Source organism: Psammomys obesus, unplaced genomic scaffold, assembly GCF_907164565.1.
Source record: "Psammomys obesus unplaced genomic scaffold, mPsaObe1.curated_primary_1811, whole genome shotgun sequence".
Classification (NCBI taxonomy): domain Eukaryota; kingdom Metazoa; phylum Chordata; class Mammalia; order Rodentia; family Muridae; genus Psammomys; species Psammomys obesus.
In genome coordinates this window covers 150426-168452 of record NW_026590004.1, presented here as the reverse complement: position 1 = coordinate 168452, position 18027 = coordinate 150426, and the positions used below count along the sequence as shown (strand labels likewise).

The window sequence follows — 18027 nt, the reverse complement described above, 5'->3', positions numbered from 1 at the left end:
GGCTGGGCATGCTTTTGACAGGGTTTTAGATGAACTCACCCATGTCGGTGCTGTTGGGGGCCAGAGGTTGGCTTCGGGCATCTTCTTCAGTTGTTTCCTCACGTGAGTTTTTTGAGACAAGGTTTGTGTGGCCACAGATGTTCTGGAACTTGCTGTTTCCACCAGGCTGGCCTTGATCTCCAGAGCTCTGCCCCCTAGTGCTGGGGTTACAGCCTGGAGCCTCTGTGTCCAGCCTCTGAATAGATTCTGGAGATCCCACTGAGTCCTCGTGCTCACGAGCCCACTCAGCACACCCCCCGCCCTTCCTTCTGCTTTGTTCTGAAAAATTAATCATGGTATACTGGAAATACGTTTCATTTAGCCTCTTTAGCCAGAGACTTCAAAGTGCCTTCACTTCACTTGGGACACTTCCATGTGATTGAAGTGTGAGCAATTCGGTAAGCCACACAGATTGAGAGAGGCCCAGGTCCCAGGGCCAAACGCCCGCCCCCTTCTCTCTGCACGTGCCAGAGCGTCTCACGCAGGAATTGTTGCAGAAGATGTGAAGGCGAAAAGGAAAAGCCAGGCAAGAAAACTGATGCCGAGGCCCAGCCCTCACCATCAGCCACCAGACTTCAGACCTCTGACACCTGCAGAGGTCTCAGAAGTGGGGCAGTGGCTGTTTGGCCTCTTTGTTTGGGATTGTGGTCTGTCCTGTTCAGACCAAAATAACATCAACAATAGAGAAAACAAAGTAGGGACAGGGGAGGGCTGGGTGAATTAGCAAGGAAATGGACGGGGTGGTGGGAATGAAAGCAGACACCAGAGAAAGCAGACATCAGAGACCCCATCTGAGCTGTGCTCCCAGGCCACTGTCAGCCTAAGACAGAAGCAGTCCTGGTCTTGACCAGCTACACCAGCTGGGAGAAAGTAGAAGCTTCAGAATGCTGCCTGTGCGGAGGGTGTGGCTCAGTGCTAGCATCCTGCAGCTTCCCACGCTGTCATGCACAGCCTGAGCCACAGAAAAGGACTCCAAGGAGGAGCCTTAAAGAGAACACCCCTGCGATTTCCCACATCTGGGGCTCAGATCCGAACCTGCTAACCCCCGGCCGCTGGCAGCCAAAAGGTCCAGTCTGTGAACCTCTCTATGGCCACGATCCTCCCAGGAATCAGAACAAAGGGCAGTCTTGTTTGTATTCACAGAGGTGGCACCTAACGATCACAACAGCTCCCGATGAATAGTGGGCCTTTGTGACGTCACAATGGACGACTCAACTCCTTACGTAACTGCTCGGTTCTTCCAACAGATTGGACCCAGGCAGTTGGTGTCACCACACTCCCTGAGAGCCGTAGAGTATTGTTGCGTTATTATGGCAAAGTTCTAAAAAAAGAAAAATCTGTATTTTTAAAAAAATCCTCTTAGACGGGTTTCTTATTTATTTGGATGTTTCTAATATTGAGTGTTCTGTGCTGCTGATACACTGTGGGTAAACCAGATTTATGGTCTTTTTTTCTTCAAACATTTCCAGTTTCTCTGGTTATATTCTGGCTCACAGACATACTAGCAGCCCGTAGCTGCTGAATAAAGTAGATGCTTCCCATTGAGATTTTACATCTCCATGAACCTGATAAGTCACTGATCTACTTGGAAAAATGTTATCAGTTCCTGTAATTCCTATACCCACCCGTAGTTTTCAACCCCTCTAATTCCTTGTTTGCTGTGGAGCTGGGTTCTTCAGCAGACAGTATCAACGTAACCAAAATACAGGCAATGAAACCATTCCCGGCATCTGGGAAGCACCAGGCCAAGCAGGAGTCGAAAGGCATTAAATGATAATGGTAGACTTCATCACCCCTCAGACGCATTGCTGACGGCTCCTGTGATGACTGTGGTCATGGAGCCAAATATCAAAGGGCAGAGCCGATCTTAATGTAAATGGGACGGCCTCCCAGCTCTGGTACTCTCTGGATCTTCAACAGTCAGCACTTAAGCCCTGGCAACTTGGAGAATGTGGATAAGAAATTGTTTCATCTCAGAAGAAGGTAGCCAGTGGCCAGATGCTTCCAGATGTTAATGGTATCTGATTAGAGGTGCAGGTGTCCTGCTAGGACTTAACTATCCTTGGGAAAAGAGAGGATCAGTCCCTCTGACGTCCTCTGTGTTCCTTGTGTGTGCACCGTGAGAACAAGCCATGGTGCCTGGAGCCGTGGTGGTGCCACTCTCTGAGGGACGTACGCCGGGTAGGCCTTCCCTTGGTCTGTGTAATAATGATGGGGGGATTCGTGCCATGCCAGTGGCCTTTCATACTCCTCAAGCAGAGAACTTTCCATTGATTTGTGGTCACAAGATTGGCCTGATGTTGGGTTTCCGTGAAATGTATAGAATACATGTGAGTGTTACTGTCGGCTGCTGAAAAAAAAGTTCACGCATACACAATAGGTGTGCTTGTCACCTCCTCCACACTGAGGAAGATCCCGGGCTTTTGTACAATCTTTCCTGAACCAGTCTGTGATGCTGATGCCTGGGAGGCTGGGGGTGGGGGGAGGTGTCATGTTGGTAACTCTGTCTTTGCTTTTCCTTTCTTTCGATTCTCCACATATAAAATCTCATCTCTGTGCACGTTAATCCCCAACAATCTTTCGAGTTTTGAGCCTCCTCACTAAAAAGACACAACCCAGACAACAGTATTTATTATCCAATGTCTGGGGAACTGCTTGGCCTTACAACTATTAAAGACAAACTTTTGCTCATGTGGTGTGTGTGTGTGTGTGTGTGTGTGTGTGTGTGTGTGTGTGTATTCCAAAACACCACACCCAGGAGCTTGTTCATGCTAATAAATAGGGGCTCGGACACTACGCTACAGCTGTAGCTAGTGCTTATATTTATAACCTGTTAAACTTTCATAATTTGCTTGAGACTTTTCCCTCTTTTGACTCTGAGTCGAAACTTTCTCTGTGTACTTTATGCTGTTTCCCAACCATCCCGGATGTTTTAAAGGACACTGCTAAGAGGTTACTACCCAGTGCTGTCAGGAAGAAACTGAGCTAGTTGCAAAACAACACAGCCACACTTGAAGAAACTTAGTAGAGTGACAGAAGCTGACTTGAAAAGGCTACATACTATCTGATTCAACTGTGGAACATTCTGGTAAAGGCTACATACTATCTGATCCAACTGAGGAACATTGCGGGTGGGGGGAGGCAAAACTATAAGAATGATAGAAATATCAGTGTTTGGGGTGGGGAGGGGGCAGAGTTCTGGAAAGGACAGGAATGGATGGGCTAAACACAGAAGACCTGTATGGCAGCGAGACTGGTCCATAGGATGCCACAGTGATGTGTCACAGAGTTGTCCAGACCGGTAGGAGCAGGAGAGCAAGGGAGTGACCAAGGAGCTGTGGACCTTGGGTAACAATGGCCTGTCAGTATTGGTTCAGCTTGTACGTTGTAACAATGGACCACCATTCCGGATGCTGGTAAGGACTCTGTGTGCATCAATGAATGGGAGGCTTATGGGATATCTTTGTGCCTTCCTCTCTATTTTGTCAATCTGAAGCTTCTCTAAAAAGAAAAAAAAAGTCATTTAAATAGCAGAGGGGGAGCCCAGGAGCACAAAGGCAGGAAGCATTGGCCCCGCCCAGTTTTGCTTTCCCATTTCCCTGGAAACAAAGACCTTGTTTGTCCTGGTAACATTGAGGCAGCGGGTGTGGTTCTCATGGATGTCTATTTCTGTGCTCTGGGGTAATTGCCCCCAGATACACACGGCTGGGCTTGGAGGATAGCAGGCTACGAACAAGATGTTTGCTAAGCCCCAAGGTGTTCGTCTCTTTAGCGCTGTCTGCCCTGACTTTTCAGCTACTCCTGATTCCCAGAAAGGTTTTGTGATACATAAAACATTGCTAGGAACCTTGAAACAAAGTCAGCATTTTCAGCATTCATCCTTCCGCCATAAGAACAGAACCGGTGCCTGTCGGCCATGGCCCTTCATCCTCTGGGGTTGGGGAGACAGAACTTAAGTTTGCACATTGATGATACCTCAGTGGCAGAAGAGCTACACCCCCCGCCCCCACCTTATCCCTTTGCTCTGGAGAAGTGACAGTCCATCTCCCTAGTGGCTTTCACTCTCTCACCCAGTGCAGCCTTTTGCTCCTGTCCTCAGAACCTACCCGCTTCCCACCTTGCATTCCCCAAGGCCCTATCCATGTCTAGAAGCTTCAAGACCCAATCTATTCGGCCCTCCCCCTGGAGCCTCCCCTGCCTCCTCCATGCCCAAGCTCTTACTGCACTTCCTGTGCCACCCTTGTGGAGGGCATTCTGCCTCATTTGTATTCCTTACGGCCATTTCATCTCTAACCAGTTTACACAGCAAGTAATGCCTGTGCCCATTTGCTTTTCCTGTATCCTTTATCTGCTATAATCATGTAGCAGATATCTGGGAAGCTTTAGATGCTAAAGGGTTCTGCCTCAGTGTCTCTGAACAAGCCACGGAGACTGCAACTCGGGGAGGTATTTCTTGTCTCGTCTTTCTTAGGGCAGCAGGAATAACTTGATTTGCTCTGTCTGATTCAGGGGCACCCCTAGTTACCAATGCTTTGGGGTATAGCATTTAGCACCAGCTGTACGTATCTCTGTGGAACTGAATGGAGGGTGACAGAGACAGTTAAAGCATAGATATATATTTAATAAGGGTTAGCCAAGACATTAACATTATGATGGATCTGGCGCCGAGAGAAAGTAAACTTACATCACCAAGTCACCTCTTCCTATAAAAGACCGAGTATCTTTGGTGTAGTTTTTTATTGGTCTCTTCTGCCAGTTTGGATCTAATCTGCCATAGCTACACTGGAATTGGAACTCAGTTGGTAGAGCCTTTGCCTAGCATGCACAAAGACCTGGGTTCAGTCCCTGACATTGCCCAAACCAACTATGGTGGCTGGTGCTTGGAAGGTTGGTACACTTAGAAGGTAGAGACAGGAGGATTGTGGGTTCAGTCAGCTACTTAGCAAATCCAGTGCCATGTATCGGTGACACATGAGACCCTTTCTCAAAGGAAGTAGCTACCCATTGGCAGCAGTCCATGCAGACACTCAGAGCTTGTCAGAGCGCTGAGAATAAGTGACGGGATGCTCAGTCCTAATGGGGCCTGTGCACCAGTCCCCACAGCCAGCAGCTTGGGGATTACCAAAGAAGAAGGGCAGAAAGAGTGTGAGAGCTACAGGCTAGGAGGAGGGCACGAGATGCTAGCTCCTGGCCATGACGTGCCCCTTGCATTCATAAACTCAGAGTGGCTGTGAACACCTGCCCAAGAAAGAGTCTGTCAGAGTTGTGGTGAGAATGGCAGCCGGGCTCATGAAGACCCATGCCAGCTGAGCTGATATTGGCAGTTAGCACCTGTTTAAGGAGGAGGAGTTGTTTTTCCTCAGCAATGTGGTAGGTTGTCCGTGTTTCAGTGGGTGTGTCCATACCTATGGCCTTCAGGCCTCAGTAATAGGACTCAGTGGGTTATTTAAAATTAAAGAGACAGAAAGGTGGGGCAGGGAAGTGTTAGGAAGGTCCTGGGGAGTGAAAGAGGAGATTTAGGTTGGACAGGGGTAATTTCATGTGTGTATGAAAAACTTTTAAAATGTTCCTTTAAAAAAAAAATCTGCCTTAGGGTAGTGGTGGCGAACGCCTTTAATCACTGCACTCTGGAGGCAGAGGCAGGTGGATCTCTGAGTTTGAGGCCAACCTGGTCTGGACAGCCAGGGCTACGCAGAAAAAAAGAAGAGGAGGAAGATGAGGGGAAGGAAGAGGAGGAGGAGAAAATCTGCTTTGACCAAACTGAGCAGCAATAGATAGCCACTGTGAGGCTCTGTCTCGTCAGACCGAAAGCCACAGACATGGGACGGCGAGCGACCGCTGGCTATTGTCTAACTTTGTTGGTGGTATACACACGGGGTTATGGAAAACCTCATGAAATGCTAGACTTCAAAACACTCCCTGTTTATGTGTGGCGTCCTGATGACTGAGACAGCATGGCCCACAGGTGGCTGCAGACCCAGACAAGCGTGTCCTTGGAGCAGGGACAGAACACCGTGTGAGCTGATCAGCCACCAGGCTTTCTTCCGACACTGAGCAGGAAAGACAGGGCCTCGGCTCCTGCAGTACAGGGAACTAGAAACACTCCAAGTGAGGTAAGAGACTGGGCCTGCTCACTCTTTGAAGCCAAAGCCCCTATTCCCAGAAGGGTCTGGAAAGAGTGATAATTGACCAGACCCTAAAGGCCCTCAGAGGGCCTTGCCCTCAGTACCTTTCAGCCAGAGCTCAGTCTGCCCGCCCACCATCTCCAACGTGGGCCTGGAAGGTGACAGCACCCGAGTGAGAAGCCAGAGCTCTGTGACAGAGCCCAGGATGGCCCCAGGTCCAGACAGATGCAGAGATCACAAGAGCACATCCAGGCAGTAGAAAACCACCTCTCGCCCCAAACACACCTTTCCCAGAACGGGCGGAGAAAACTGTAAGAAAGGCTGGGATCAAGCTGGGTATGGATGTAAGAAAGGCTGGGATCGAGCTGGGTATGGATACATGCATAATCCCAGCACTCAGGTGGGCCAAGACAGGAGGATTGCCATGAGTGTGAGGTCAGCTTGCACTGAATAGTGCATCCTTGTCTCAAAAGGAAGTGAAACATTTTTTAAAGGGAAACTAACATTAAAATTAACAATTAAGACATTGATTCAGTCAAGGTCGTCATGTTCTGAAGCAATGGACCATGAATTTAAAATGATTCCCTTCAGAACTGCCAAAGAGGCGGTAAGAACAACAGCAAAGCCCATCAAGTGGCCGTGACAAGAGCAGATGGACAGGAAAACAGAAATCTTGGAAACAGGTATTCATGGGAAATGGACGGTGGGGTGGTGTACAAACCCTGCATTCAGCCTACAGCAGCAAAACCAGCAACTTCAACCTAGCGGCGGGCTGGGGAGATGGCTCAGCAGGTAAGAGCGCTGACTGCTCCTCCAGAGGACCCGGGTTCAATTCCCAGTACTCACAAGGCAGCTGTCAACTGCCTGTAACTCCTGTCAATCGAATGCCCTCCTCTGCCTTCCTTGGGTGCCAGACCTGAACCAGGTGCACAGAGAAGCATGCAGGCAGAACCCCCTGCATGTGAAATAAGCTGAATTAAAAAGGTCTAAAAAGGTCAGCTGGTGAACCATGCACTGCCCCCAGGCGTCCATGTAAGTGGTGCATCGGAAGTGAGTTCTGGGCTCACACAGAGCTGAGCAAGAGACAGGACGGCTCCAGAGTACGCCCTTGCGAGGGAAGAGGGCCGACAGGCGGGAGCACGAGTCCATGGGAAAAAAGAGCCCTGTGAAGGAGCGTTGGAGGGTATTTCCTAACTCCGAGGGAAGGCGAGTCCTTCTTGGCAAGTATGGAGCAGGGATGAGCCGCACGTGTCCAAACTAAAGCAGCACTGGAAAAGCCAGGATCCACACTCAAGTCGTAACAGCTGCTAGCGAGAAAGATAGAACGCCCTCTAAACAACTCAGTCACGTGGACAGTCTTCGTCTCATCACCCAACAAACAGTTTGGGAAAATGGAACCATGTCTTCAGAGGCGAAGGAGAACTAGACCACAGTGTACTCAGAAAGCACTGTGCTCAGCTGCCCCGATTAACACACACACAGGAGATTTTGAACTGGAGCCAGCAATCGTCAGGAAGAAGAAAGTTCTCCGCAGAAGGGGGAGGGGTGAAAGAGGGTGACAGGAAGTGAAAAATATGTAAGATTCACTAGGAAAGAATAAAGGTAATTTTTAATTTAAAAAAAGGGGGTTGCTGAATACATGGTCCTGAGACTAAGAGCACATCTTCTAGAGGACCCAAGTTGGGCTCCCAGCACCCATGGTGGGCTCCTAGCACCCATGGTGGATTCCTAGCCCCTGTAACTCCAGGTCCAGGGGGTGTGTTGCTCCTCTCCTGGCCTCTGTGGCATCTGAACACATGTTGTGCATAGGCAGAGTCACACAAGCACACACACAGGCGCACACACACATATATGAAAAATCTTTTAAATATAACTTTAAAAAGATGCTTTAAAAAAAAAACGAATAAAAGCAGTAAAGACATTTTCACACCTATCAGTTATATATAAAAAATGGGACTATAGGTCTTGGGCTATATGTCAACTTAAGTCACTTATTTTGATTTAACGCCTTTGTCTCTTAAACTATAAAATTGGAATTATAAATGTACTGCCTGCTCAGATAAAGGTGGGCATTAAACCCGGCATGCGGACACACACCGGTAATCCCAGCACGTGCGAGGTAGAATCAAGAAGAGTAGGAGCTCGGGGTCATTCTCAGCTCCATGGGGTGTTTGAAGCCCTGTCTAGTCACATCAGTAGAATTTAAAAATGAGTACTGTGGTGCCAGGATCGGGGCAGGTGCCTGCTGAGCACAGTGTACGCGTGCTGCTGCTGTCCTTAACCATCACCATCGCCATCCTGAGATGCCGAGGTGCTCTTCCCGACCACACTGGTAGCGTCAGACCTAGAAGGACTGGCGCTGGCCCTGGCCATCTCTCAGCGAGGGTACCCCTGAGCTCCCTGTGTTTTACCGAGCCTTGGTTGCCTCCGCTGGTTTTCAGCTTTGGGGGTAGGGGGTGGGGGGGTCCGTCTGGTGGACTGCCGGTGCCCCTGGCAGCCTCTTCAGTCACACGTTGTGCTATGGGGGTCCGCTCCGCATGAGCTGTTTCCACCTCTGTCGTCAGTGCCAAGTCCTTTACTGTCACAAGGTCCTTGCTCTTGCAGAATCGCCAGACGCTGGGTGTCTAGTGTTTAGAGATACGAGCTGACTTGTCTTTTGTTTGTTTGTGTGCACGGCTGGAGGTCAGTCCTCTCCTCCCACCGGGGGTCTCTGGGCTCGAACTCCAGACAGCAGGCTTACCGGCACTCATCTTTACTATCCAGCATCTCACCAGCCCCAAGCCAACTTTCCCTCCTTACTAAGTTCATCACTCAATACTCGTTACTAAGTTCATTCCTCGGTGCTCCTCGGTTGTTATTTTGAGCATTGCAAGTTGTCCATATTGCTCCATGTCCCTGAGTCTCTTCGTGAGGTGGACTTCTCTGATTTGACCCAAGCAGCAGCTAGCCTCATCCCAGATGGCTTGCACCCTGCTGCTTCTGCTTTGCACCCCAGGAGCTGCTTGAGGTCCTGACGTGATAGTCTTCTCAACAAGCCCTGGCCGCGCAGCAGGGCTCGAGACCCTTCTCCAAGGCAGCAAATTAATGCATGAATGCGTTGCTACTGAGCCTTGTTTGGGTCCTCTCGTCTCTGAAGGACGTGGGAACGCTTCCGTGAGAGTCCCGTTACAGCAGAGCCGGGTTAATCATGCATGTCACACACGGTGTGGGTGGAAGGGGAATGGTAAACAAGAGCACCAGGAATTATTCCCACGTTTCTTCTTACCACACATCTCTGCATCTCACACAAGTGAAGACGGGGTTGAGAGCCATCCGGTTCAAGGCAGGATCCCGTGAGGGTGTGTGCCAACTCTCAGGCTGCAGTGAGAGAGGAAATTCGAAGATTGAAAATATTCCCTAAATACTCCTTCACTTTCCTATGGCCTGTTCCATGTCCTGACCATATCGCTGGCTGTCTTGTCTCAGCCCTCCTCCGTGTGGTGAACAAAGTCAGACATTTCATTTTTCCATAACATGAGCTAAGAATAAAGTCTTGGTACTGGAATCGAATGTAATGCTCTCCAGGCAGAGGAAATGGACATTTATTGGATGTTATTGCTACTTTCTTTGCACTAATGACATTACAAAGGCTCTTTGGGTAATATAATTTGAAACTATTATTTCTGTGTTTCAGGTCATGCAGGACAAGATCATCTGCCTTCCAAAAAGGGTGCAGGCCGCTCAGAACCACTCTTCCGTTTCCAATGTCTCCCAGGCAGGCGTCGGCACCACCCCGCTGCCTCCGCCCAAGCCCTCTGCGAGCAGCCCCGCCACGGTGGAGATGAAAGGCCTGAAGACGGACCTGGACCTCCAGCAGTACAGCTTCATCAACCAGATGTGCTACGAGCGGGCCCTGCACTGGTACGCCAAGTACTTCCCGTACCTCGTGCTCATCCACACCTTGGTGTTCATGCTCTGTAGCAACTTCTGGTTCAAATTCCCGGGCTCCAGTTCCAAGATCGAGCACTTCATCTCCATCCTGGGGAAGTGCTTCGACTCGCCGTGGACCACGAGGGCCCTCTCTGAAGTGTCCGGGGAGGACTCGGAAGAGAAGGACAACAGGAAGAACCACGTGAGCAGGTCCGCCGCCATCCAGTCGGGTCCCGAAGGCAGCCTGGTCAACTCCCAGTCCCTGAAGTCAATTCCCGAGAAGTTTGTGGTGGACAAGTCTACGGCGGGGGCTCTGGACAAGAAGGAGGGCGAGCAGGCGAAGGCCCTGTTTGAGAAGGTGAAGAAGTTCCGGCTGCACGTGGAGGAGGGTGACATCCTCTATGCCATGTACGTGCGGCAGACCGTGCTGAAGGTCATCAAATTCCTCATCATCATCGCCTACAACAGCGCCCTGGTCTCCAAGGTCCAGTTCACCGTGGACTGCAACGTGGACATCCAGGACATGACGGGCTACAAGACCTTCTCCTGCAACCACACCATGGCTCACCTGTTCTCCAAGCTGTCCTTCTGCTACCTGTGCTTCGTAAGCATCTACGGCCTGACTTGCCTTTACACCTTGTACTGGCTGTTCTACCGCTCTCTGAGGGAATACTCCTTCGAGTACGTCCGGCAGGAGACTGGGATCGACGACATCCCGGACGTGAAGAACGACTTTGCTTTCATGCTGCACATGATAGACCAGTACGACCCTCTCTACTCCAAGCGCTTCGCCGTGTTCCTGTCCGAAGTCAGCGAGAACAAGCTGAAACAGCTCAACCTCAACAACGAGTGGACCCCCGACAAGCTGAGGCAGAAGCTGCAGACGAACGCCCACAACCGCCTGGAGCTGCCTCTCATCATGCTGTCCGGGCTGCCGGACACGGTGTTCGAGATCACGGAGCTGCAGTCCCTGAAGCTGGAGATCATCAAGAACGTCATGCTCCCGGCCACCATCGCCCAGCTGGACAACCTGCAGGAGCTGACCCTGCGCCAGTGCTCCGTCAAGATCCACAGCGCCGCGCTCTCCTTCCTCAAGGAGAACCTCAAGGTCCTGAGCGTCAAGTTCGACGACATGCGGGAGCTGCCCCCCTGGATGTACGGCCTCCGCAACCTGGAAGAGCTCTACCTGGTGGGCTCCCTGAGCCACGACATCTCCAAAAACGTCGCCCTGGAGTCCCTGCGGGACCTCAAGAGCCTCAAGATTCTCTCCATCAAGAGCAACCTCTCCAAAATCCCTCAGGCCGTGGTGGACGTGTCCAGCCACCTGCAGAAGATGTGCGTCCACAACGATGGCACGAAGCTGGTGATGCTCAACAATCTGAAGAAGATGACCAACCTGACGGAGCTGGAGCTCGTCCACTGCGACCTGGAGCGCATCCCCCACGCTGTGTTCAGCCTGCTCAGCCTGCAGGAGCTCGACCTGAAGGAGAACAACCTCAAGTCCATAGAGGAGATCGTGAGCTTCCAGCACCTCAGGAAGCTCACAGTGCTCAAGCTGTGGCACAATGGCATCACCTACATCCCGGAGCACATCAAGAAGCTGAGCAGCCTGGAGCGGCTCTTCTTCAGCCACAACAAGGTGGAGGTGCTGCCTTCCCACCTCTTCCTCTGCAACAAGATCCGCTACCTGGACTTGTCCTATAACGACATTCGCTTCATCCCGCCCGAAATTGGAGTTCTGCAGAGTTTACAGTATTTCTCCATCACTTCCAACAAGGTGGAGAGCCTTCCTGACGAACTGTACTTTTGCAAGAAACTGAAAACTCTGAAGATTGGGAAAAACAGCCTCTCCGTGCTTTCGCCCAAAATCGGGAATTTACTGTTCCTTTCGTACCTGGACATCAAAGGCAATCACTTGGAGACCCTCCCTCCCGAGCTGGGGGACTGCCGGGCTCTGAAGCGAGCCGGGCTGGTTGTGGAAGATGCTCTGTTCGAGACACTGCCCTCAGATGTCCGGGAGCAAATGAAAGCGGAATAACTTATTTTTCATCAAAATATGACTGAAACATGCTTCTACCAAATACAATATAAAGAATTAGGTAGTCTTAATGCCTTTCCTATATTATTTTTTGTTTGTTTTTCTTTTCCTTTCCACACAAGACAAAATGTACACAAAGATTAAGTAAGGAGTATGTATTTTTAATAAAATTTTAATTGTATTTTTTTCAGTATTAACATTTTTAAGTTTTGTTTGTCCTGGAGGCTCACGCATCTCTCAGTGTTTCCTAGCCACAGGGATGGCTAATTCCGTCTGGCTCCCGGGCTGTGTCTTCTCACTTCAGTTCCCTCTTGTGAAAGGAAGGGAATCACAGATTGTGTCCATTTTGGCATATTTTAAACAGGCGGAGACACTTCGCCAGTGCCATCTTTACCTCGGTTCTACCCATCCTTGTTTGTGTTTTCATGTGTTCCGAGGAGCTCGTGCCTCTTGTATTCAGGTCAGCTGCCTTCTTCGTTGGTCAAGTCTTTTCACTCCGTCTAGAAAACACTAGAGTGTTGCTTCACACAAGTGCATTGTCACAGAGGTATTATCTTGAAAGTTTCCCTGCTTTCCAGCACCATTAATTGTATTATTTCCTAAACAACAGTCCCTGTCAGCCTCGGAAGGGCGTTTTGTATGGGCAGAGAAGGCAGTCCCGGGTCCCTGTCAGCCTCATGCTCATCATTTGTTGTTTAACTGATTTGAATTTTTACCAGCATCCTAAAGTATGTCATTAAAAATTAAGTACAGCCCCCCCCACCTCAGTATTGCCCTGTGATACCGGCGAACAACATTAGGGAAATCAGATTTATTTCAATATTCCAGCAGATAATTAAATTCTGAATCATAGGATTAGAAGCCTGTTTTGAGTAATTTAATCACTTTTGATGCCTTGATATGTGGATGCTCTCGATGGAAAACCATCTTGCTACTAAGGCACTCTGTTAAAAAAAAAAAAAAAAAGCTGATGTATTCTCGCAGGCCCCGCCCCCTCCCCAGGCCTGCGCAGTGATGATCGTTCACTTCTGCCTGCTAAACGAAAACAGCGCAATATATTCGTGTGCTTAGGCATCGACTTCCGGCGAGCCTGCCCCCATGCGGATGCTAGTGATGGCAGCATGGAATGCCTCGGCTCTCTGCTTAAAGTTCCGCCTCCCATCGGTCTGATCGCTTCCCGCATCTGTGACTGACCTCTGAGTGTTGTCACTCAGCAGTAATTCCCACCTGGCGGCTGGCGAAGCCTTTACTTACCTTCAACTCCAGCCTAGTTCGGAGACTTGAGCTACACAGGTCACTGACTGGTGTAAGGACACAGTCGGCAGTGGAAGGAGGCAGATGCATTCGGTTCTGAAACCCTGTTTTGAAGAATGTTTTCTTAGCCCCGTGGCCTTGCCCAGCTCTGCTTTTTGTGGCATGCAGGCATGTGCAAGGCAGCTCTGAAGGCGCTGGGACGACATGGTCCTCACCTGAGTTAAGAGAGAGATGTGGCTGTGCAGCTCAGTGAGGAAGTTTGTCCAGCAGTTCACCCCGGAGCCCGGGTTCAGTTACCTCACACTGCAGAACAGAGATGGGGACAGAAACTGTGGCTCCGAGTGGGTCAAGGACCAAGGACAGCTCTGCCTGAAGGGCTAGCAGCGTGCAAGTGCTTCTGTTTTCTTTTGAAACTTCCAGTCATGATTTCCTTAAAGCTAGAACTGAAATAATAATATTTGAAGTCCTGTTATTGCTAGACTTCTTATATGAAGAAGTATTTGGTTTTAGAATGTTGAGATCCTGACTATGGGTTGTGTTGTGTTCAGAAACAGCTCCGTCTTAAAGGATTTATGGGCAAATTGTCTATTACTGAGCACAACTAACCTGAACGTAAATTGAGCCAATTGGATGTTAAGGTTTATGGGTGTTTCCAACATCATCCCTCAAATGGGATCTGTTCAGCTTAAATACCATGTTCATGCTGCCTTTATCTGGCATTAACTAAAAATCCCATATGGGTTCATAACTAAAACAAGTCACCAGTAATTCAATTTTATCAAGCTTCCAAAATAATTTGACTTATTTTCGTAATAGTCCTGCAGGCTAACTCCCAACCTGAGTTGTAAATAGCATTCAGTAAATCAGTACAATGCTGTGACTTTGTGTTTTAACTAAGAGGAAAATATTCATAGGTCTTTCTATTAGATTTTATAAAATTTCCAAAGCTTCAAACTTAACTTTGAAGAGTTTTCTGATTCTTGTCCTTTTTAATACGGTAAGTTTTTGTTCACATTCTTGAGTGAAACACATTTGGTTACTCTTTAGCCTCCAATGGGAAACTCAGGTACCTGAACTGCTGACTTTTCTAACATTTTTGATCCAGCTCAGTGCACAGAGGCTGTCTGCCTCGCCTCCCTGCCTTGTCTCTGTGTTTTCCAAGTGCTCTTTCTGAGAAGGATCAGCCAGCTCTCTGTCCAACCTCTGAGTCACAACAAACTGCTGTGTAAATCACAAATGTGCCATCTGGATTCATAACTCCAGGGGTGGCTTCAAGCTCAAGGCAGCCATGCTGTACAGTGAGGGTTAGTAAGGGGACCAACAGCATCTGGTCATGTTCTGGTTGGACGGTCCTAATAGAACCCCACCAAGCTGCAAGCCGGCTCTGTAGGTAAAGGCACTTGCCATCTGGAAGGAGGACCTGACTTTGATCTTCAGGATCCACGCGGTGGAAGGACAGAATCGCCTTTCCTAAGTTGTCCTCTGGCACACAAACTAATTAATGTAAGTTTCAAATCATAAAAACCACACCTAAGGAACATGACACCTCCGAACAGATTGTGTTTTCTTATCGCACAATTTGGTCTGGTTTTGAATATCAAAACTCTGGATGAGATAAAACTGGTGTGTACATGTGTAGGTGCCTCGGATCGCCCACCCAGCTCTTTCTCACTCCCACCCCCGCTGTTATGGTGAGCTCCGACATCTCCATCCTGTCCTGAGCAGCAAGCAGGAGGCTGCCTTTCCAGGCTCTTGGGGAATGTTCTTCCTCCAAGGATGTTGTTCATTTCCATCATAGGCTCTGAGACAGCATGGACCCTTCCATGGGCTTCTTGGAACAGAAGTCCAATTTCTGGCAGTATGCTAGCTTACGGCTTTAGATATCTTCCTGTCTAATCCAGTTTCAGACCAAAGGCCTGATCAGCAGTATTGCCTTTCCAACAGTAACACACTCGCCGATACAAAATCCGTTAGCACTACTCTTGCAAATAACATAAATGTTGATGCAATTCCAGCTTTTCAGAGAGTAAATCAAGACTACATTAACACTTTTCTGTGACTCCTGAATGAATGGTGCTGACTAGAGTTTACATTGGGGCAGAATCTCAAGAGCAGGGCTTCATACTCAAGGGAGCAAAATGGCGTGGCTCCCCCGAGGAGGCTTCCTGAAGCGTCTGTGCGTCTATCTTGTCTATTTAGAGATGCGGTAAGAACACTCAGGCAGTCTTGCCTAGAGCCACCATCAGTTTTCAGGTTTAGGTCCCAATCTTCAAGTTTCTGATAATTTGATACCAGGCTCGCAAAAAGCGTCTGCTCCCATCCCCCTTCCCAAAGTCATCCACTAATGAAGATGGCATTTTTCTGATTATCCGAGGGAGAAAGAAGAGAATCTTCCCTCTCCTCCCAAGGATTTTTTTTTTTTAAACAGAGGGGAATATAACATTGGACAGCTTAAGTTAGTGGCCAGATAGACCCCACGATGTGTTTAGGGTTTGGTTTGTTCTTTGAGCCAGGGTCTTGCTTTTTAGCCCAGGCTGACCTTGACCTTGAGATCCTTTTGCCTCAGCTTCCTGGGCCCTGGATAACAGGTGTTGACCCCACACCTGGCCTGCATGGTTTCGAATGTATTCATTTGCTCCTCTGCTCTCCCACCCTACTACTCTTTGGGGTTGAGACTCCACGTCTTATGTGCTTTGCTCAGTGTTTGTCTTGCGTTCATTTCCTGTGCTCCTGTGCACTCTGACTGTCAAGTGCAGGCAAACTTCTTGGACTATCAAGAAGGAGGACTGATAATTGATTTGTCATAATACATGTTCATGAAAGGAAATGTCTTAATGTTATCTGGCTATGTAGTGTACAGGAAAAAAAAATAAAGTCTTTTTTTTAAACTTAACTTGGGGATCCATCCCTTTCTTACTTATTATGAGAAATCATGCTTATCTTTTGTTCTTAAACCATTACCGAGGTTCTCTAGGCTACAGGAAAAGGGCTTGTTCACCCTTTACCAGTGGAGCTGGTTTTTATAATTGTAACTACTTCGTTCCTTCCTTAATTCACTGTACTGAATCGACCTAAATTGTCCCTGGAGTTCCATTTGGGTAATTAGTGCTTTAATGTATAATCTGGAGTACAACTTTTGTACAGTTGCCAAATCAGATTGTACCCTGGCTATCCTGCTCAGGCTTCAGGAAGTGATCTTGTGGAATAACGGAGTTACTAAAGGCGCTAAGTCAGAGTGTCCTCCGGTTCAGCAGGTCTTAACCTGTGGGACGCGACCCCTTTGGTAAACTTCTACCTCCAAAGATACTTACATTACGATAAATAACAGTAGCAAAGGTACAGTTATGGTGTAGCAATTAAAATACTTTTGTGGTTGGGGTCAGCACGATGTGAGGGACTGTATTTAGGGGTCGCGGTACCTGTTAGGGAGACTGAGAACCGCTGCTCTGAGTAAACACACCCTCACAGAAGGCCACTACAAACACTTGTCCGTACTGTTGCGTGGGGGTCAGAGGCTGAGAACAGGAGTGTCTGTCACCGTGCATGCTTTTTGTGCAGCACTGCTGGTGCTCCTGTCTGGGGAGGATGTTTGTGATGAAGGAGGAGGGGCTGAGTGAGGTGCGTCTCCGAAGCGGAAGGAACGCCCTGAGAGCTCTGGAGAACTTTCAGTGACAAAGGCTAAGGGTCTAGATTCCATGTGGTGTGGCTTCATAGCCGCGCTCAGAAGGAAAAGACTGTCGGCTACCGCCCTCCACCGTTCCTCCTTCCAGAACTTTCTTCCTTAGGGCACACTGAGGTAAACCGAGGCTAAGCAAATGATGCGGTTAGTTACTGTTTTCAGCCATCCAGGGGAAAGTCACCCAAGTCGGGGGGGGAGGGCGGCGGTATCTTAGTCACTGTTCTGTTGCTGCGGTAAAATGCCATAGCTAAAGCAACTTACAGCTGGGGCGTTTGGCTCACGGTTCCAGGGCCTAAGCACACATCACGGCACGGAGGCAGTGCAGCAGGCGGACGGACGGCGCAGCTGGAGCTGCAGCGGGGGTTCGCGGCTGTAAACCGGAAGCAGAATCCGCAAAGCCCTCCCCAGGGACATGATTCTTCCAGCAAGGCCACACCGCCCAAGGCTCTCCCAACAGCCGCTCACTGGGAATCAAACCTTGAAATGCCTGAGGCTTGTGAGAACTAGCCCGTGCAGACCGCCTCGGGAACTCTCGCAGTCCCAGGCAGGGTAGCTTGGAGTGTCATTCTACGTAGGAAAGTGAGACACTTTTCATTAATCACGTTATTTTCTGCATGTAAATCTACGGATACAGATCGGAGTTTGGATTTCACATTTGAAATATTTGAAAGGCCGGGTATAAAGGCTCAGGCTTGTAATTCCAACCCTCAAGCGGAGGGAGGTTGCTTCAAGTTTGAGGCTAGCCTAGGCTACCTAAGTAAATTCCCGCCCAGCCCAGACCTCAGAAATGTAAATTTACAATAAACCCGTGTGAACCCAGCAATACACAGGTTAGCATATGCCTGACCAGTAAATGAGTGTTTTCTGAGTTTTAATAATTTATATAAAATACACACGTAAGCAAAAATACTGTCAAACAGCTAGACCAAATGGGCCATTCTGATTGGTTCAGAGATTCTGGAAACAAGTAAAACATGGACTGT

The 18027-nt window shown here is 48.9% G+C and overlaps 1 protein-coding gene across 1 annotated transcript in view; it reads left to right on the top strand.

Annotated features, from left to right (window-relative positions):
* The window catches only part of Lrrc8c (leucine rich repeat containing 8 VRAC subunit C), a 73446-nt gene extending 57209 nt beyond the window's left edge, over window positions 1–16237 (top strand). The window contains exon 4 of the mRNA XM_055605524.1: window positions 9838–16237. Coding sequence (XP_055461499.1) covers window positions 9838–12111 — 2274 coding nt within the window. The 3' untranslated portion in view covers window positions 12112–16237. The remainder of the gene's footprint in view (window positions 1–9837) is intronic.
* The last annotated feature ends 1790 nt before the right edge of the window (window positions 16238–18027 follow it).